Below are 21,654 nucleotides of genomic sequence, written 5' to 3' on the forward strand. Positions count from 1 at the left end.
GTAAATAAACATATGGACTGTAACATGGTGAAAAAAAAACCCGTGTGCTTGTGTTTGAGATATTTGCCATGATTAAAGTCACCCGCGCATTTCAAGCTGATTTTAAGTCATTTCTTTTGTAATTGTTTAACACGTTAGATCTTTTAATATCATTTTATAATTTTTAGAAAGATCATAACATTGCTTTACTCACCGGTTGCCATTAATTCATAAAATGATTCCCATTTCCGTACACCGAATCCAAGCTTTATTATACGTTATCCGGATAAATGACGTTACGCCATCACTTCCGGTTTATCAAACGTGCAGAACTACAATAACAAGCCTACCGTGTATCAACAATACTATGTATTAGGTTTAAAATACTACGCTTTGTAAACATAATAAGATAATCACAAGATAAATGTGTACTACCACTAAAAAATGCTTGCCTTTTTAACAATCAGCAGTTCCTGCATAAAATTAAATTATGTGCAAACTTTATCTAAATACTTATTGATCAGGATTTTATACATTTGAAGTAAATATCTATTAAAGTTAAAACTTTCTAGTGAAAAGTGGTCATTGGATATCTTTAAATTTGAAGTTTGATCATATTATGAGTATCAAAACCTTAAACCTTTTTTTTCAAAATGCAAACTCAGGACAAAAATGTCCTAGTAGGGAACCGAAACCGGACCACCTCGGTAATAAAAACTTTCCTACCGCCTTAACTACGTTACGACCGTTATATATTAACATTTATAATTACGGTAGTTTACTTCCGGTACCCACTAACGTTGTAGAAATAAGTGAAAACAACTAACTCTCGCGTGTTTGTAAAACACATAGTCTGTCAATGACTAAGTGCCGACGCCTTCGTAAGAATTTAAACAATAATGTCCTGATATCTAAACGAAAATCTCTCTTTTTTGTTTTCATATGACCTGAAGGTCAGTGCCTTTAAGGTTACAACAGTATCATCAACATAAGGCAATGACCTTATCAATATAAACATTCAATCATGTATGCTTTGAACCAAATAAAACATGACCTGATTATTTTAAGTATATTTAAGATGAATCTACATATGAAGGTTTACTATGTGATAGAATGCAGGCTGGTAAACAGGTAAATGTGTGTTTCATTTTTGTTTTGATAATTATTTTTATACGGCCGTTTTGGAAAACCGGACGTATTTTGTGATGGCGCGTGCGCCTATCCGAGTTCACATTGCCGTACTTAGGTGGCTGTAGGAACGATAGGTAACTGTACTTTTTCTTTGATGTTATTCATTTCGTAAGCTTTTATATGGCTATTTTTCTTTTACGTGGCTAAAAGAACAATAGGGAGAATAAAAAAGTAGCCACATAAATACCAATTTGTAGGACGTCTGTCTGTCAGTCCGTCCGTTCCTCAAAATTCGTGTCCGGAGCATAACTTTATAACCATTGAATTTATTTAGTTATTTATTTGGGTTTTACGGAGCACCAACACAGTATATGTTTTACGGTGCACCAACACAGTATAGGTTATATGGCGCCAAACAGGACTACAAGTTTTGGTGTCACATCTGATTTAGATCGAAATAAAAACATGAGGTATGGAATCAAAATCTGCATACAGCAAAACCAAGTGTTAAGACCCTATTAGTCACCTCTTACGATCATGCAAGGGTAAGGCAGTGGTTCCAATTCTTTTCATACACAGATCGTCCCAGAACCACATGGGGCTTAAAACCATTGAAGGTATTGACTTCAAACTTTACATATAGGGAAATGTCGATGAGACGATGTGATGAGTGCTGAAGCCAGCACTGTAGATCAAAGATCAGTAACAAATAGAGCTCAAATGTTAAATCTGTCCGTCATAATTAGTGTCCGGAACAAACCTTATTAACCATTCAAGGTACTGACTTCAAGCTTGGAATGAAGGTAAGGTGTGATCGGGCAACGTGCTGTGTATGAACCAGGATGGTAGGTCACAGCAAGTTCAAAGAGAGAGAAAGTGTCTGTACTAGTAGTGGATGAATTTTGCGCCCTTAATGGCTGCATGTGCGCTATGTCCAGCGCCTTTAAACGTGTATATAATGAAACGGGCGCTATATAAATCTGGTATAATAAAAGTATAAGGAATGACGTAAAGTATCAGATAACGTAGAATAAAGCCTGGTTTCGGCGTACTGAAATGGAATTCTTTTTATAAAATAATGGCTTTCAATTTTTAACATAATGGCAGCCCGTGAGTACATTTATTACAACAACAAAATTACTATTTTCCTTAAGTTATGATATTATAACATCTGACACGTTGAATTCCAAATGATGTCTAAAAATCAGCTTAAAATGTTTGGGTCAGTATAATCATTGGCAAATATCTCAAAAATAAGCCCTCAAACACCTTATTTCACCATATTATAGGCCATATGTATCCGCAAATATGTTATCAAAAGTGATTTCTCCATAGATTCCTATTATGGGAACTGTTTTAGGTCCAACATTTTCAAATCAATCTAGAAAAAGTTCATTCACACGACCATATGTTTTTATTTGCCGAATTTTCTAAGCGTATTATGACGTTTTGAAAATCAGGGTTTTATCAAATTCTACATTTAATTTATAGAAAAAGAATTGATCCGAACGTGCAGAACTACCATAACATGTCGGTATACAAGCAAGAGGATGGGCATGGAAACAGTATTATTTACATGGATACGGACGGGTACATAACTAGTACACTCGGAAACCCGGAAGAGGGCGCAAACAGAATACGCAAAATGGCAAGTTTTAAATGTCGACCGGATGACGTATTCATTTGTGCGCCAATGAAGTCAGGTAGGCCTGTATGTCTGTTTATTAAAATACTTTAAAAATATTCTCTTGATATGGCATGAGTGTAATTTTATGTTTAATTTATTAAACGAGTTGAATAGAATAATAAATTCAATGTGGAAAGGGACAAATGTAATATTCTTTTTATCACATGTATTATACTAAGCTTTACCTACTGAAACATAGAAATTTCTTCTTTCTTTACCTACATTGTATCATAGACCAAGTAAATTCGACAAGCGTCTCCTATAAATAAACGACGTCAATGATGTAATGACATTATTTCATGCATTTATAACATGTGATAAAAGACTTAAAAAATATACTCTTGGTTGATTTTTAAGGATACACCAAACATATTTTCAATCTTCTTAAAACTTTTTCTTTAAAATGCTTCAAACCTACATTTTGAATGTCATTATATGTTTACAATGATCGAGAAAAACACTTATCTCATATAACAAAATGGTGTTTTTGTAATTACTTAAAAAGCCCAGCTTCTTTGAATTGTTTCATAAACAAATAGAAAAAAAAATCTGGTTGTTATATAATACCAGACTTGATCCAGGTACACACTGGACTTGGGAAATAATTTCTATGATGTATCAAGGAAAAGCTGAAACCATCCATAAGAGCAAAATTGATCATATGATAGAAGCTACGTCCTGGGAAATGATAGAAAGTCTGCCGTCGCCAAGGGTATATATTACACTTATATATTTCTGTATGAAACATTTGTTATTACCGAATTAAAACTTTTAATGAACTGTTCAACATGCATAGCTTTCGTATAATACTTTGACTTAAAAAGACACATAAAAATCATTAATCGTGTATAAATTATATTGATTCAATTTCTATAATATTCTGTGTGATATCAATCGGATAAGAATTTAACATCAGAAATTTACTTGGGCAACTGTTTTAATCATATATCATTCCCAGGTCCTGGATACACATGTGAATTACAGTCGCCTTCCAAAACAAGCAAAAGAAATGGGTTGCAAGATGGTATATGTATTAAGAAACCCGAAGGACGCCGCAGTTTCACTTTATAACCACACTGTCGGTTTACCTCCGTATGAATATAAAGGCAAATGGGAACATTTTCTGCCTTTATTCATACAAGGAAAAAGTATGAAACCCTCAGAAATGAATTTATTCTTGATTTATATATATATCTTTTATCTCCTAAAATTGAACCTCCTTTTCCTTATGTGGGACAATACATTGTTTTAATGGCATTTTGATCACCAGTAGTCTTTCACAATAACTCACAGGATATAATATATGTAGTATGATTTATTGGCTAGAGTCTGAAAATTAATTGCTTTATTGAATTATTACTCGATAACACGGATTAGTATGTAAATAAAATCTGGAAAGTAGATCCCTCGGAAGCACCGAGAACAAAGCAAATAGTGAAAATTGCAGACTCGGTTTGATTGAGTCTGTTCATGGGCAGTAATGGAAAGAGCAACACTGCCCACACCCCCTAGCACCGGCTAGGTTTAGTTTTAGAAATGTTACTTGCAATCATGTGCAGACATCAAAGTTCGAGAGCACTACAAACTCAAAAAATAGTAATGTATATAATTCATTTCAGCGGAATACCAAAGTTGGTTTGAGTACGTTCTTGAATGGGAAGAGTTAATGGCAAACAATCCTGAACTCCCTGTACACCTGATATATTATGAAGATTTGAAAGAGGTTTATATAATTATACATTAATAAAGCTACTACATGTACCCTACATTTAACACATTTTTAAATGTATTATTTTGTCTAGGCACTTTGAGACCATGATTCGCAAAGTGCATATGCTATTTGTTATTTCATTTTGTTATAGTTTTAAGAGCAGGACATTTCTGTATTAATTGAACAATTATAATTGCACAATAGTCGGATTATAAAACAGTCAGTGATTGACAAATAGATTTAAGTCTGCTCCAGTGAAGACCTTTACATTGACCCGACACTTATACATTTATCCCACAACTAATAATCGATCCTACCCATACTAGTTATAATACACTATAATACTAGTTCATTTTTTAAATAAAAAAATGCCGTTAAGTAAACTTTTGAAGGAGAAATATGGTGTTTCGAATTCCACACTCATGTCGAACTTAATTAAGAAGCAATATATACTACTTGTCGAAGCTAGTCTCCTTCAGTATTCAGTAAATATATAATTTAAATTTAGGATAGTCTGAAAGAGATATGCCGTTTAGGGAGATTTCTTGGTATAGAAGATAAAGATGGACTATTTGAAGCAATTAGTGAGAAATGTCAGTTTGAAAATATGGTGCAAGATAAACAACAGTATCAAGCGCCGGACGGGGCTTCTATTGTAGATGGGTTCACGTTTTACAGAAAAGGTAAGTAGAAAAAGAAGGGCACTTAAAGATAGCATTTGTCTTGTATATCTATATATGCATGTTAATCATTATTTCATAAACTCGTCATAATACTTCATGATACTTTCAAGTATAAAAATGAAATACCACAGCGTAAGCCGAACCACTGAATACCAAGACAATGTACTTAAAATAAAGTTCCCATAATTATTATGGACTTTGATATGTTGGTGTCATACTTAGTCGAAGTGTTATTTGTTTCAAACTACTAGTTCTACAGGTAAATGTTGCACAAATTGACTACAATGAAACAGTGTTCATATTTTGGTGGATGGCTCTTATACGAGATGATAACTCTTATTATAAGTTGGCTTGTAGAAACATAAACTGCCTTTTGGTTTGTAAATCCAAAGTACAACCCTTATTGCATGTGCTACAAAACTAAGGCAAGAAAAATCTTGATTATAGGTAACGTTTAAATATGCTTCGGCAACATATATTATGTTGATTTCCTTTCTGCCCATTGTAAGTGTTGATTATGGGTAAATGAAACAGATTATCAAACATGATGTTTTTGAAACATTTACAGGCGATATTGGAGACTGGAAGAACTGGTTCACTGTCGCCCAAAATGAAATGTTTGACGAGATCTACAGAAACAAGATGAAAGATTCAAAGCATAAATTTAGATATAGCAGAAAAAATAAAAGCTGAAGTCATGATTACTAACACACGCACGCACGTACGCACGCGCGCACATATACTTTTATTTTGTAATTTGAGGTATTCCAACTTAAACACATTGAAACGAAAATACAAGAATAGATAGGAGATTGACTGTGTAGACAGCAGTGTGATGCTGTATAAAATATTCTCAGTGGTAACACGTCTGGTGGCGTTATATATATATATATATATATATATATATATATATATATATATATATATATATATATATATATATATATATGTGTGTGTGTGTGTGTGTGTGTGTGTGTAATACATGATTGTAATATTCAATACCTAACTAGAACATGATAAACGTCCCTATAACAAACAAGAAAAAAACCAACATCTCCATCATCGCATTCTTCTATTTTCAGCACTTTCTAATAATTTGAAAATACCTGGGCTTTAGTGCGACATAGCATTTACGAACAAAAATATTTTAATAAATAAAATCCCCCATGGGTCATTAATGGAGCAATTGTATATGCAGATTTTTGGAACTTCGTCAAAGCGTTCAAAAGTTTCAGTATATCCCTCGAATGTTATATATTTCCTGAGTGGAAAGTTGAAGACCTAGCCATTTCAGAAATAGTTTCAAAATGAATTTGGTTTAATAAATGTTGATTCTACGGAAGCGCGAAAGGGCCATCAGACGGTAATACCTTTTATTACGTTACAGGCACGGAAAGGATATGTAACCGAGTAAAGTATACATTGCAAAATGTGATACGCTACTTTAAGGTTGTTGCAGGTTTTACCTTTAATGATACTGACGGCCTGTCAGCATATGAATATAACGGCAAATGTGAACATTTACAAAATTTTATTAATAGATTGAAACAGTCTATTGTTTAGAGAGTGCTTTAAATTGGTATTATTCTAATTCTACTTTCCAGATTATATTAGTATTCTGGCTCTTTGCATTAAAGTTTGATATGAAGTCATTTTCTAGTGTCTAAGTTAAAACTTGTGTATAAATTTACCAACAAAATCACTTTCTTAATTTGAAGATGGAGAAAGATGCTCTTGATCCTTCGTTTGGTATATATTGGCAGCGGAGGTAAAATAATCGACCTCATGTAAAACAGATGGTATCTTCCTTGCATTACGACTAGGGCCGCAAACTCACGGCGTTGACGAATAGGTCATTCGTCGTAAGCGACATTAACAGACATATTGAAGATAGGAAGAGTAAATACATTCCACGAAGAATAAATGACAGTTTTTATTTCAAAGAAAAAAACAGACGAGACTTGTAATGGATTTTTTCTTTCTTATACCCTTAAAAGGGTTTGTTATGTAACCGGGTTAATTTGGATTAAGGAGTCCAATAAATATTTAGAAATAATGTTGCAATTATATATACCTAGATGACCGATCATGAAAGTTAAGAAGTATAATTGTTACCTGTATATTGTGTAAAAAACGAAGAAATAGAGTTACATTTTTGTAAAGTCAGATACTGTTAAAACATTTTACAACGACTGTAATACCTTCAGCGAAATGTGATAACTGCAGTGTAAATACTTTACGCATTTTAATAGGGTTGCAGGGTGGCTAGCAAATGTTGTCTATCTAATGTGCACATTATTGGAAAATGTAACCATAGTAAAACAATAAATTGATCCAATTTTAACAAAAAAAACAACCATTGAAATTTTAACCATAAGCAACCATTGATAAAATGATGTGAGTCCTGTATATATTTTTGAGAAACTGTGGAGAAACAACGTTTATGCAACAGAACACATGCAACCATGATTTCATTTGGAACTTTTGGTATTCGGCCGCTGTTTTTAAGATAAAATACACAAAGATTTGTATGTTCACTTTCCAGAACTCGCTCATGCAGCACGACTGAAACATCGTAGCATTGTAATTTGCAACAGTGATCTTTTAAAAGAAAATAATAAAAATGAAAACAGACACACACAAACGATGTACAGGAATAATCCTAATAACACTATTTATACACGATGGGCGGTTATATGTTGGGCATAATGATGATTTCACGAGAGCGATCTCTCAGATTAATGTAAAACAGATGCAGAAAGTTTCCTGATCATTATTTTTTTACAAGGGGAGGGGGGGGGGTGTGGTCAGGGGCGATGGTCTAGTGATAAGGTGTTGGCCGCTCAACCCGGGGGTCGTTGGTTGGAGCCCCATTGGAGCTCACGTCAATGAATTTCCCTATGACACAAGCACTGGCTTTCCCCCGGACTCAAGAGTGATTCAAATAGGATTTAAGCTTTCATCACAGTCGAGGTAAAATAAATTAGTGTAAACTATACCGATATACCGATACCGATGTCAGGAACAATCTTCTTAGGATTTTTATATTAACATATTATGTATCAATTGAAACCCTTTTTGGATGTTCATAGATGTTGCAGTTTATTGTAGTTATGCTGATCGTCATTTATCTGGATAATCTAGACAAAAACTTGTGTCATAAATGCTAAAACATTTCAAAACATACAATGAATAGTAGCTAGTATTAATGTTAACAAATACCAACGTTACTATCAATCGTTATATTTGATATAATACCTTATATGTATGCAGGTGAAATAATTCCCAAACATGTTTTAAATAAGCTGTAAAAGTCTGAGATTCTCTTTATTTATAAAATATACATACATGAACATGACAGCATAATAGAAAAAAGATACAATAGGTTTTACAATCCGACTTGTATATGTTTTTTCTGTGCGCGGAACATTAACAAAATTATTATGTTTATAGTTCATTTCGCATAGACTCTTTTATTAATCGAATAAGTTTTTAAAAAGCGTGTACACCAGTTTTCAATCAAGAATTTATTTTATACATTGTAGCAAAATATCCAATCTACCTTGAAGTAATACGCATATATGAACCCTCCTAATTGTTTAGCCCGTTTATTTCACTGCGAAATCATGGAATATGTATGAACGTCTCACATTCATAAAAAAATATGTAGAATCAGTTAAGGTAATTCGATTTATGGTTGCCATGCTAGAAAATCATTGACTAAGTTTATAGCATTTTGGATCGAACATACAATGGTGAGTTACAGTCAATATGGTATTTTGATATGTAAAATATCTACAAAAAGACACAGACCATTTAACATTTTCCAAAACGAACGACTCCGCGACAACAAGAATAGAATCTGTGGTTATAAGCCTTTGTTCCACAACAGGACTGACCGCTTCCAAAAGTGAGTTTGCCCGCACAACATGTGTAGAATCTGTGGTTGTAAGCCTTTGTTCCACAACAGGACTGTCCGCTTCCAAAAGTGAGTTTGCCCGCACAACATGTGTAGAATCTGTGGTTGTAAGCCTTTGTTCCACAACAGGACTGTCCGCTTCCATAAGTGAGTTTGCCCGCACAACATGTGTAGAATCTATGGTTGTATGCTTTTGTTCCACAACAAGACTGTCCGCTTCCAAAAGTTAGTTTGCCTTTACAACAGGTGTAGAATCTTGGGTTGTAATCTCTTGAACCGCATTTAGCTGTTTAATAAAGTAAATATGTAGGTACACTTATGAGACAGAAAATATTACAGACCACACAAACATCGGCCTTCTTGTTGACATATAACGCAAGTTTTATCAATTTCCCATTGAGACAAATTTTATTGTCAATATCCAAATGTAGAAATGTCAGTAAACTTAAATGAAAATATAAAAACTTTGGTGTCTAATGCATACAAGCTAGCCTTACATTGGTAATTGAATTTTGAATTTTTATAAGTAATTATGTAAATTACTAAATGACCACTTTGAGGAACATTTGAAAGCAAACTAGTTACCTGATTCCACTGTAATCAAAGCGGCAAGTACCACAAAAACAGCAAGTAAAATACATCCCCTCATGGTGCTTCCTAAAAACATTAGAGTTATAGAAAGACGTATGAAACAACATATATTCAGAAAATCGTCTTCGGTCGTTATTCAAAGGAAATCGTTGAATAACACGAGATAAAACACGTATATATTTTCATGTATTCCGAGTCACTTGTTGGACTTTCTAGGAGTACCTTCAATGCTGTATATAATGAATTAAGCATTTTCGAGTAAATACAAGGCCAATTTTACATATTTCGAGTATTATCGTGATTATAATGAATTATGAATATGTTTAAAACAAATAACACAACCATGATTTCCAAAATGTTCAAGAATCGAAATTCGTTTGGCACATAATGACACTTGCAAGTTCGTTTACCTTTATAAAATTTGAAACGTTCTTGCAAGTCTATGCTTACAAAGGAATGAAAGCAAACGTAAAAAGCTCTAGGTATGGACTTTGAACATTAAAACATTTTTCCGAAATATGAACTGGCTCTCTGAAATTTTAGGATGGGCATCTCCAACTAGAAATGACGGAATGAAAATAATGGTTTTAATTCTGATATTTTGAATTCAAGTTACATTCAGATGGTGAAAGGAAACAATTTGCCCACCGAACATTGGGATGAAACTTTGAAAGAGATCAATATACTTGTGACGAGTTTACATATTATATGAAAATATATGCTGACACGAGAGACTTTCTAACACATATCTAATTAGACATATATATTATATATATAATAAACGTCGTAAACATTTTCTAAAAGAGGTTGTGTCCAGTGTTAAAGCTAATTTATATTAGGCTGTCACGACTTACACTTTATACATGTATAATGAAGTATTATTCATACAATATATTAGTTACATAGATTCAAATATGTGACTTGAATACACTATGTTTGATATTAAATTTCTATATAACATTAATAGCGCTGTTATAACTGTCAAATGTAAATAGAAGGTCTCACCTTTTTAGTACGTGTCTTGTCGCTTCTTTCAAACATTATGTTAAAAATGTTAAAAAGTGCCTATTTATAGAAACGTTTTCACGTAAATAGGATGTTTATAATCAGATTATAAACGTATCCGTGTAGAAAATTTAACCAATCCAGGACGATTATTTAATGGTAAGTATTTCATACGTAAATTATTTTGTGTTCATCAAGATTTTTGGTATCGATACTATTTAAAAGCTAACCTACAAATTTTAATAATGGCGATAATCATGCGTAAAATTGACAACATAAACTAAATAATCTAAATCACACAGAAAAAAAACAACAACAAATAAACTTGACTGGTGCTACAAAGTTCATTTCTTTGGAAAGCTTAATAAGCCGAACAAAATTGTAATCACTCGCAGAAGGTGTAAATACAAACTCATGCTGTCCTATAAAACGTTGAAAAACGTGTTGTTTTCTCAGCTGGGTTTGGAATTTTAATATCAATCTTATTAAAACTTCAAGTTTAATTCCAATTAAGACTGACCATCAATACTGAATAGTCAACTGAAAATAGTTATTATCTTAAAACTTTTGTTTGAACATGCAAAATAGATATAAATAACAAATAAAGCTTTATCAGCTGAGACTGAAAATGTTTTGTGAACATTGGGCCAGACTGCCGAATACATCTCCTCTCTAGTTCCATTTAAATGAGCCTACAGTCGAAACAACTCAATATGTCCGTAAAACCATGCCCTTACCACACTTCATTTTAATTCATTTTTCCTTTGGTAATTCGGAATTTGAACTCATTGCCTCTATTTGTTCTGCATTACATTCTTCGTTAAAAAGCTATATGAATATCCCACCCTACTATTATGTGGGTATTAGGAAACTACAAGTTCTTTATACTTATCTTTGTGCACAACTCTGTTCTTTCAACTATAATCAGTTTCTTAAAATAATACTCCCTCCGCATTTGTGCAGTTGTGGTAGTTAGTTGGTTACCGACTTCTATACGCCTAGCGCCTGGCATAGTGGTAAGAGTTGGGACGTTATTGGTACGCACAATAAAGGTGTCTCATAAGCCAAAATTGACTGACCCTTTCAATAAGAGTGACACTATAATAAACAAGACCTTTACCTTTACCCTTTACCCTACAGATCAAGGCAATTACTTAATTTTTTGTATTCGCATCATCTTATTTATCAGTGAGCAAGACACTTCTCCAATAATCCAGAATATCTACCCCACCGGTAGTGACACATTGCTTTTCGTTTCCTTTTAGCTTCCTTTCTATTTTTCCTAATTCTGTAAAATCCTTTTCAGTTACTAATATATAAACTTTGAAAAGGTTTTCTATTGTTTTGTCTTGAGTCTTCTCCTTTTTTTTCTTTCTAATTTCCAATATCCCATAAAGCGTACAATTCAAAAGCTCAGGGCAGTACAAATGAAATGATACAAAATCTTTTAGACATAAGAGAAGTTGTCTTTCTTTCTTATCATACCCATACAAATATTATCTTAATGTACATTTATTTGTTTAAACCAAACTAAACGAAATTGTAAGTTAAATGATGTTATAAAGCAGTCCAACTTAAGATTCATTTCAATCGAACGTTTTCGTCCGGATTTGAACGGTAGACGAGTCAACTTAGTATGAAACATTTAGTATGAAAAATAAAAAGACCGGTAATTTGACTAAATTAAATCATACTCCAAACAAGTGTAAGTATCTTATAATAACAGGTTCTTATATTCCAAAATCATTATACAAATATCATACTCGCGCATGAATCAAATAATTATGTATAAAATCAATAATATGTTTTAGTCAAAGTTTACATAAGCTCTGGTTAAAGTTTGTATTGCAAGCATATATTTGAAAAAGCAAAACAAAAGAAATATTATTAGATTATATCTCTTGTTTGCAAAGACGCAAAGGAAAAATATAATTTTGATGTATGTTTTATGGACAGACAACTAAAAACTAAAGACAAGTTTTGACCACATTCAGTACATTGCCATGTTACTAGATACAAGGTATTTTTTGTTTTTAAAATCTCAAAAAACAATATGGATAATACTATGCTCCAACGATAACTTGATATTTACAAACTCAGCATCGACAGTCAATTTTTATTTCACTTTTACATAAAATTACGATTCCTTCATGAGCTCTGTGACAACACGACAGAGAGGTATCTAAAGGCGATATGGCAGATCAGAATAGTTTATTATAAATAAAAGATGATAATGATTAAATGCATGTACTTTATCCATGCAAATAATGAAAATACTATTGTGTTAAATAAAGACACAAACCATCAAAAAAGAAACAAAAATACGGAAGCAAAAATGAAAACGAATAGGAAAAACAAAACAAAAATCTGAAAAAAAATCCTCATGAGGATTCGAACCCACAAAACGATTCGCTTATATCCACTTCTTGTCGGCATTTTACCCAACTGAGCTATGTTGCCATATACTAAGTGGATATTTTAAATGAAAGAAATACTAATATTTGCTTGTCGAGTAATGTGCAAGCATTATGCATTGTTATTTCATCAGTTATCATGAATTAGACTCGTCCTCGCGTTTCGGCGGGAATCACGTTATCATTGGGGATTAGTATCTATCTCTATCCTAAACATTTATGATTTCAATACTCGCCTTCACATTATGAACGAGATTTTCAGCCTAGTTACTGTGGGATAGGGGTGCATACTCCTCAATCGTGTCGATATACATGTAAATTATTCTGTTTACTAGTAAGCAATTAGTGAATCAGTTCATAGGGTATTTTAACATTCAAGCGATTCGTGATATCAAACTTTAAAAACTGATTGATAGTGAGTGTCTGGTGTGATAGTGATCTGTTTGCGCCTACATGTATTTGAGTGTATGCGTGTGAGCGAGTGAGTCCGTCATCGCATTTCAAAAGCAACATTTTGTGGTTTCCTTGCTCCACTTCCCCCCAACACATGTCCCGTCTATCTTTCCCGTACCCCTTCTCGCTCCCTTTTTATATTTTGCATATACATGTAATTAAATTAACGTTGGATTTTTGCAGCAATCGGTCTATAATATTTTTCCGTTACAACATCTTTTTGTTGTAGGCCTACTTTGCAATGCATGGCTCTATGACTTTGTTTGGCGTGCTCTGTGCTTACGGGAAATCTACACTTATTAACTGTAACATATATCATATATATGGCTAGAGATTCATTTGAGCTGACAGAACCAGATTGATTCATGATTTTGTTTCTTTTATACAATTTTATATTGAACTCTGTTTTGTACTTAATCATCTTAGTTTTATTTTCAATATTTCAAAACAATTCATGTTACATATTTCAACAACGGAAATATAACGGTTTAAATTCTATATCAAATCGTGGTTCCTTGTATATGACCAACAAAGCTACTTCGTTAGATTAAAAAAAAACACTCTTAAATACCCCCACGACCTAGTGACCTTCTTTTAATCTCTCACACGAACTTTATGAACACCATTCTGATAATTTGGTATAATACAGCTATATAGTAAGATGACAGTTTGAAAATTTAGGACCTCCATGAATTACTGTACTTTCGCAATTCATATTTAAATTTACTCATCCCATCGTTTATAGTGTAGTTTTAAAATTAAAGTCATAGATAAATAATTATCTTACACTGTAGGAAAAACCTTTTGGTCAAACTAAAAACCTAATGCATCAAATACTGTGCATACTGCTACAGTCATTCAATAAAATTGTTAGAAATTAAACACATTATCTTCGCTTGATATATGTCACTGTCTATTTGTAACTAAATACTTTATATGCAAGTCATGTATAATTACAGTCATGGAAATATATTTTGTGGCGTGTTTTAAGTTTATCCAGTACCCAAATTTAACGTTATATGACCCAGTGAGATAACACAAATTAATCAATACATAGAGCAATGACACCTGAGTAGTTAAATGTTCTGAATACATTCATAAGGATACATAGCAAACGAGAGAAGAGGTATATATTTAAATAGTTTTGATAATCACTTTTAAATTTTAGACAAACAAGAAATACTTTATATTGACTTTATATCATCACGTTCAGGTTAGTAAAAGACTCATTTTGATGTTATAAATACCATTAAATCTATTTACTTCACGTCAACAAAATAACCTACAAGTGTTTAAGCCGATAACAGTGTTTCACATTTAGACGGAGTTGATATTGATTGCGTCTTTAAGCTAACATGGTTATCATTTAAACCAAGATATATATTATATTAAATAAATCATATCTGTTTCCAAAATCATGTAAAATAGAATAGTTGTTAAAAGGTGTATTTAGTTCATGTGTTCACAACAAATTGGGAAAGTTATATGAGAAATTTAAATCACAGTAACCTCAAAGTTTACAGCAAGATAAATGCACCTTTTTCATCCCTAATTAACGTATATCTGTACGCGTATTTCAGCAAACATGTCAGTATTTAGGCAAGATGACGGACGTGGTCATGGTATAACATACTTGGATAATGACGGCTATATCACTTGTACATTCGGAAAACCAGAAGAAACAGCAAATAGAGTTAGAGAAATGGTTAATTTCAATTGTCGACCGGATGACGTTTTTATATGTGCTCCAGTAAAATCAGGTTGGTCACGTATAGTACAAACCGTCTAGTGAAGAATTCCTGTAAGAAACTAAAATATTAAAATAAGAAACTTTATTTTATTTAGGATTTTGACGCAAAACCTGACAATTTATTACACGTTTTTATGTGTGTGTATTTCTATTTGAGCCCGTCTCAAAATTTTACTACATAGTGATTTTTCTCATAACATTTCGCATAACCCTATGTCGCTTAAATTTTGATTTTTTTAAGTGGATGGTCATATTATCTTAGCAAAAGAAACATGGATTCATTCAAATCAGCTAGAGTTATAAATCATTTAATGACCAGTATTTAACAAAATTTATATATAAACCAAGTGAAATAATCAATTGATTAAATCATATTAATACCACAGTCACACATACGGCGCGGATAGCTACGTCTAGCCACGGATAGAAACGTAGTAATCCGTATCGATCCGTATCGACCCGTACCTGTGCCGTACCTTATTGTAGTAACCCGTATCAATCCGTACCAGTCCGTACGGCTCAGGTACGGGTCGATACGGATTACTATCCGTAGCTAAACGTAGCTATTCGCGCCGTATGTGTGACTGTGGTATAAGAAGGCAAAACTTGTTTAATTCTGAAGAAAAAGTAATTTGCGTTTTCTATAAATATTTAAATGTTGATCAAAAATTGAATTTATGCAAAGAACGAGACGTTCTTATGAAATTGCGTTAAGTCTATAATTATTTTATTAATTATATAATTTATCTATAGGTATATCATATGCCCTTCTTAAATGCGTCCATTTGAATGTCCCATATTTCATACATATAAGAAAAAGTGTTATCACATGTCATTATCACTTTTGCAGGTCAATATCGCTTTTTTTCGGACCCGCGCGTGCATTCATTTCGACCAATCAAATTAGTGCATTTGAGAAGGGTATATAATATACGGTTTTAATTTTATTACAAATATATCTTGATGTAACATAACATTTGATTACATGTTTTTCGACATTAAAATCGTGTTCTATCTACTTACATGTAATATGGTTCCAGGTACACACTGGACTTGGGAAATGATATCTATGATGTACACACAAAAAGCTGAAACCATTCCTAAAAGCAAGATTGAGCATATGATAGAAGCTTCGCAGTGGGAAGAAATAGAAAATTTGACATCGCCCAGGGTAAATTAACCTACCTTTTCTAACACCATTAAGATATTGTAAACGAAATATGTCAAAACATTATATTCCTAGTTAAAACAGTACGGCTGTAGAAGTTAAATCTTTCAATACTTTCAGATGAACTAAACGCCAACATTATTATACTTATTTAATTAGTAATACGGATTAGTTGGCTAAAACCAATAACTTGTGCGTTTACTATCTAACCCAATAATGTGCCTATTTCAGATACTAAATACACATTTGCATTATAATCGTTTGCCAAAACAAGTAAAAGAAAAAGGTTGCAAAATTGTATATGTGCTTAGAAACCCAAAAGACGTGTCAGTTTCATTGTATAACCATACTGTGGGTATAGAACCATATGGATATAAAGGCAAATGGGAACATTTTCTGCCTCTATTTGTACATGGAAAAAGTAAGTTATTTTAACCAATATTGTAATTTGATATTTAGACTGCCCCTAACATGCTAATGTAAACGTTTGGTCCCTTATTGAATTAATTTTCAATTTTTGCAAATCAAAAACAAAACTGGTCTAATATGAATGTCTACATGAAACAAAGAAATGTCCCTTGCAGCGGAATTTTCTAATATGCAAACCACATTGACACTGAAGAAGTCGGTTGCATATATTATAAAAATATTTTAATAATCAACTCCAGTCTAATTACACCACTATGAATATGTTATCATTTATTGACCTCGTTAAATTTATTTTTTATGGTAATGCATCATACCATACTTACAGTTTGATATGGAAACATATTGCATCTCCCCTGTTTGCCCAATAAATGATCAACTTGATAGATTTGCTTGGAATCTTGTATCATAAATAAGTAAGTTAGTCAAGCATTTCAAATATCAGCTTCCTGGCTGGACAATAGACCATTTAACTATAGAACCTTATAAATTCAATTAGCCAATGACTGTTTCACTACCGGTAAACAAAACCTTACAGTTGATGTTATATTTTTGGTATCCATGAACAGTATTAATCAAACCGAGCCTGCTACGTTTTCATTTTTGTCGTTTTGGGCGACCTGTACATTTTCTATTTTTTTCTATTTCATTATCACAGCTGCGTTGTTTGTGTCGTGTGGCGGCCGTATAAAGTCTCCACGTACATTCAATTAGGGCTGTTATATTTCGATCTTTTCCGATCGTTCAGTACGACCTTTATGTTGTGTTATTGATACTGTTTAATTTTCTAGCTTGAACTTATATGCTTTGGTGGTTCCAATACTCCCGCTTTCATAGTCTTTGCTCTTATAAAAGCACCCTTTGGATATGGTGTCTCCTTTTTAATTTTGTATTTTCGCAGTTTCTGTGATATGCAGGCGCCGTAACCTGAGATCCCCTTTCCACATTAAATTTTGTTAAGTTCTGCCCATTGTTTTCTCGTTTTGGGCAAGCAAATTATTTTAACAGTGGACTATGCGCCGATTTTCATGGAATTACACATTATTAGGTTTTATGTGCCCCAACGTATGAACACATCTGCGGATGTCTCTAAATTGTTTTTTGTACTTGTAAAATGTTGAGCCCTGCTCAACCCGGAGCTAGAGGGCATGGTTGACAGCATGCATTTCCACTCCCGTCCATGAACAGACTCAATCAGACCGAGCCTGCAACATGTTCATTTTTATGTGATGGACGACCTGTAGAGTATCCACTTATACTTTACTATTTAACGGTAAATTTTGAAAAAAAAAAGTCTTTAGGTGAATTTAAAAAGGTTATCCAATGACTTATATCAGTGGTGCTGGTATAGCTAAATTGTCAATCAGAACAAGACATTTTTCATATAATCTCTTCAATTCAAAGTTTAATCCCTTCACGGAGTGTTGCTATCCATGACGTAAATGCTGTGAAGTAATTTCCCCATGGTATACTGTTAAGACAATGAAACATTACGGACCCAGTGGGGAGGAAGGCATTAGAATTAAAGAACATGGCATAGGAAACCTTCTTTGATATTTTTGCTCGATTCTAGAGAAAATATATTAACACATGCGGCCCTAGGTGATATTTATCTCTTTTCTCAAGCTGACAATACCTCATATCATCTTCGCTGGACAGTGTGACATAAACTTTAATACAATGCTGTACCTATTTTAAGGATGCTTCATACGTTGCAATAGTCTGTTTATGAACAATATAAAAACATTGCAAACGCAAGTATTGGTAATCATTGCAGTAAATAATTTCAGCCGAATACAACAGTTGGTTTGAGTATGTTCTTGAGTGGGAGGACATAATGGCAAGCAATCCTGAACTCCCTGTACATCTGATATATTACGAAGATTTAAAAGAGGTAAACATATATATACATTAAGTTAATACAAATACATTGTTTTCCTTCATTATAACCAAAATAACTAATGCCACATCACTTTTATTTTAGTGCTATTCACAAAATCGGTAATAATATATGATGCACATCTTGAAATATTATAGTCGACACAGTTTTAAAAGTGAGGTGGAAGTTTGCAATCATATCTTTATTATTACATGCATCGGATCTTTACATCTTTGATATGAAGGAAAATATTGCTAGATAAACCATTCTTATTAAATTGTCTGAACATACCAAAAAGGTTAACAGCAATTAAGTCTGCTTTGCCTATAGTTAATCGTACGGTCTTGAATTTGAAAATAGAAAATTACTTGGTCGAGAGCTTCTCATCTCAAGTTGATAATAATAAAAACTAATTATTTTTATTCAGAATACATTACAAGAGGTGCATCGGTTAGGGAAATTCCTTGGTGTAGAAAATAAGGATGGACTTTTTGAAGCAATTAGCGAGAAATGTCAGTTTGATAACATGGTGAAAGATAAGAAACAATATTTAGCGCCCAATGGTGCCTTTCTTGGAGCCGGCTTCACATTTTACAGAAAAGGTAAGCAGATAGTACAAAGATATTTGAGCCGCGCCATGAGAAAACCAACATAGTGGCTTTGCGACCAGCATGGATCAAGACCAGCATGCGCATCCGCAGTCTGGTCAGGATCCATGCTGTTCGCTTTCAAAGCCTATTGCAATAAGAGAAACCGTCAGCGGACAGCATGGATCCTGAACAGACTGCGCGTGTGAAAATGTATTTCTATGCTTATAAACATACTTAATGGATTCGTGTCTTCTTTTTCGAGATTCTTATTTTACGAATAAACTGCAAGATTGACTTCAGTTAAATGTTTCTCATATTTCTGAGTGGTGATATTTACACATTTGGGAGCTATAAAAACAATTGCACATCATAAGGATAAAGGTATTTATTTACGTTCAGTAACAATTCAAGGAAAAGAGAATTATACTTAGTTTTGATTGATAGTTATTTGGAACGTATGGCTGACAGATCGTCGCAATCCTGAGTGTTCATTGTCAATAGTATGATTTAGAGTGTTCATTGATGGGCGACGGTCAATGAATCGCTATATTTTTGTAACTTTGCAGGAGATATTGGAGACTGGAAGAACTGGTTCACTGTTGCACAGAATGAAATATTTGACGAGATCTACAGCAACAAGATGAAAGATTCTAAACATAAATTTAGATATAGCAGAAAAGTTAAAAATTAATAACTTGCTTTTACACGCAAATACAAGCACGCACGCCACACGCACAATATAATTGCAAGAGCAAAGCATCCATCTGCGGTCATAATAAATATTTAGTCTAAGCTTCTAATTATTTTACTTATTAAATAATACATTTTGTTTTCAAACAGATATTAATAAACTGATGATATTCGTATGCTAGATCACCAAATTTATTCATGTTAAATTCTAAATTGTCAAAAAAATGTATCATGAAATTTTGTGATTTGTCTCAACTGGCTTACGTTGTAAAATAACGAGACGTCCATTCCAACATTGTATCATCTATGCAAACGTCATTTATTGCTTTGCTCGCAGTTACCAACGTCTGTCTAGCTGAATCATGAAAGAATAAAAACAATGTCCAGCAAAACTATAGGATTTACTCATGAATGATTTTTTAGGATTACTCCGGACAAGAAATGGTATCTTAGCGTACTACTGTTCAATAATCAAAGGGCAATAATGCTGTGAAAAAAATCACCCAACTGAAGGTAACATACTCGTCCCCAGCGGTTGCCTAGGAATATTCCGGACAAATATTGCGGGACGGACTATATTACAGCGCTTATTGTATCTCTTTAGATTATATTACAAGCATGATTTTGAAATAATTTTCATGTTTAAGCATTGAGCCTTGATATACAAAATCGTGAAATGGATTTACATTGGTAACATTTAAACTTTTTAAAATGACATGTTCTTTTAACTGGGTATTTACAGCCTGTCTATCACGACTGTAATTTTCAACATTTTCTGTGTATAGATCTATAACGTTTCTTGTAAACGTTCATTGATGATCAATAAATTCAATTCAATATTAAATAGGAATTGCGTATTCCCTTAAAATACGTCCGACTGACGTCTTCCGGAATACAGAGCCTCTTGTTTACAACAGTAAAACCTTGTATTATAAGCCCTCATTCCATAACAGGATCGTCCGCTTCCAGACGACATTTACCCTGAACAACACGATGTCGTGTAGAATCTGCTATCGTAAGCTCTCGTTCCACAACACGACTTCCACTTCAAGGCAGGAGTTGTTCAGCACAACATGTGTAGAATATGCTATTGTAAGCTCTCGTTACACAAAACTACTGTCCACTAGTTTCCAGACATCGTGTAGAATCTGCTATCGTAAGCTCTCGTTCAACAACATGGCAGGAGTTGTTCAACACAACATGTATAGAATATGTTATTGTAAGGACTCGTTTCACAACACTACTGTCCACTTCCAGACAGGAGTTTTCCAGCGCAACATGTGTAGAATCTGCTATTGTAAGGTCTTGTACCCAGGCATGACTGCCCTGTACCAGAAGCCAAATTGTTTCCACAACAGGTGTAGAATCATGGAGTGTATTGCATTGAGTCACATCTCACTGTTAAAAGAAATCGATGTAGTTTAAAAGGACATACAAATGTTGAAAGTACATTGATAAATTATTAAGTCAGGTATGAATCAATGCCTTCTTATTCGTTGTCATATATCAGATCCTCTACCTTAACAACTGACTACTATACTTTCCGTATGACCCAAAGCAACGAAGGAAGCCGCTTAA

At 33.3% G+C, this 21,654-nt stretch overlaps 2 protein-coding genes and 1 long non-coding RNA gene across 3 annotated transcripts; 2 read left to right on the forward strand and 1 right to left on the reverse strand.

The window, feature by feature from the left end:
- Positions 1-2,638: 2,638 nt before the first annotated feature.
- On the forward strand, positions 2,639-5,884 carry LOC123526727 (sulfotransferase 1E1-like). Its single transcript, XM_045305974.2, has 4 exons — positions 2,639-2,813; positions 4,417-4,520; positions 5,017-5,191; positions 5,760-5,884. Exons 1-4 carry the CDS (start codon positions 2,639-2,641, stop codon positions 5,882-5,884), a joined length of 579 nt encoding a protein of 192 aa, XP_045161909.2.
- Positions 5,885-8,499: 2,615 nt separating this feature from the next.
- LOC123527121 (uncharacterized) lies at positions 8,500-10,750 on the reverse strand. The gene is made up of 3 exons (XR_006681640.2): positions 10,707-10,750; positions 9,696-9,767; positions 8,500-9,396 (listed from the first exon to the last, which is right to left on the reverse strand). It is a non-coding gene; the product is annotated as an uncharacterized LOC123527121 (long non-coding RNA).
- Positions 10,751-14,603: 3,853 nt separating this feature from the next.
- LOC123527120 (sulfotransferase 1B1-like) lies at positions 14,604-20,920 on the forward strand. Its single transcript, XM_045306405.2, has 7 exons — positions 14,604-14,699; positions 15,154-15,333; positions 16,364-16,494; positions 16,723-16,912; positions 18,708-18,811; positions 19,224-19,398; positions 19,953-20,920. The coding sequence occupies exons 2-7, from the start codon at positions 15,159-15,161 to the stop codon at positions 20,075-20,077; spliced, it is 900 nt and encodes a 299-aa protein (XP_045162340.2). The 5' UTR covers positions 14,604-14,699; positions 15,154-15,158; the 3' UTR covers positions 20,078-20,920.
- The last annotated feature ends 734 nt before the right edge of the window (positions 20,921-21,654 follow it).

The sequence above is a fragment of the Mercenaria mercenaria genome, chromosome 14 (assembly GCF_021730395.1).
Source record: "Mercenaria mercenaria strain notata chromosome 14, MADL_Memer_1, whole genome shotgun sequence".
Lineage (NCBI taxonomy): Eukaryota > Metazoa > Mollusca > Bivalvia > Venerida > Veneridae > Mercenaria > Mercenaria mercenaria.

What these genes read in the sequence shown, in the direction of transcription:
- LOC123526727 (XM_045305974.2), top strand. Translation starts at nt 2,639, where the DNA reads ATGTCGGTATACAAGCAAGAGGATGGGCATGGAAACAGTATTATTTAC. An exon ending in ATTATGAAGATTTGAAAGAG is followed by an intron (nt 4,521 to 5,016) that starts GTTTATATAATT and finishes ATTTAAATTTAG; the next exon opens with GATAGTCTGAAAGAGATATG. An exon ending in GTTCACGTTTTACAGAAAAG is followed by an intron (nt 5,192 to 5,759) that starts GTAAGTAGAAAA and finishes AAACATTTACAG; the next exon opens with GCGATATTGGAGACTGGAAG.
- LOC123527120 (XM_045306405.2), top strand. Translation starts at nt 15,159, where the DNA reads ATGTCAGTATTTAGGCAAGATGACGGACGTGGTCATGGTATAACATAC. An exon ending in AAAATTTGACATCGCCCAGG is followed by an intron (nt 16,495 to 16,722) that starts GTAAATTAACCT and finishes TGCCTATTTCAG; the next exon opens with ATACTAAATACACATTTGCA. An exon ending in ATTACGAAGATTTAAAAGAG is followed by an intron (nt 18,812 to 19,223) that starts GTAAACATATAT and finishes ATTTTTATTCAG; the next exon opens with AATACATTACAAGAGGTGCA.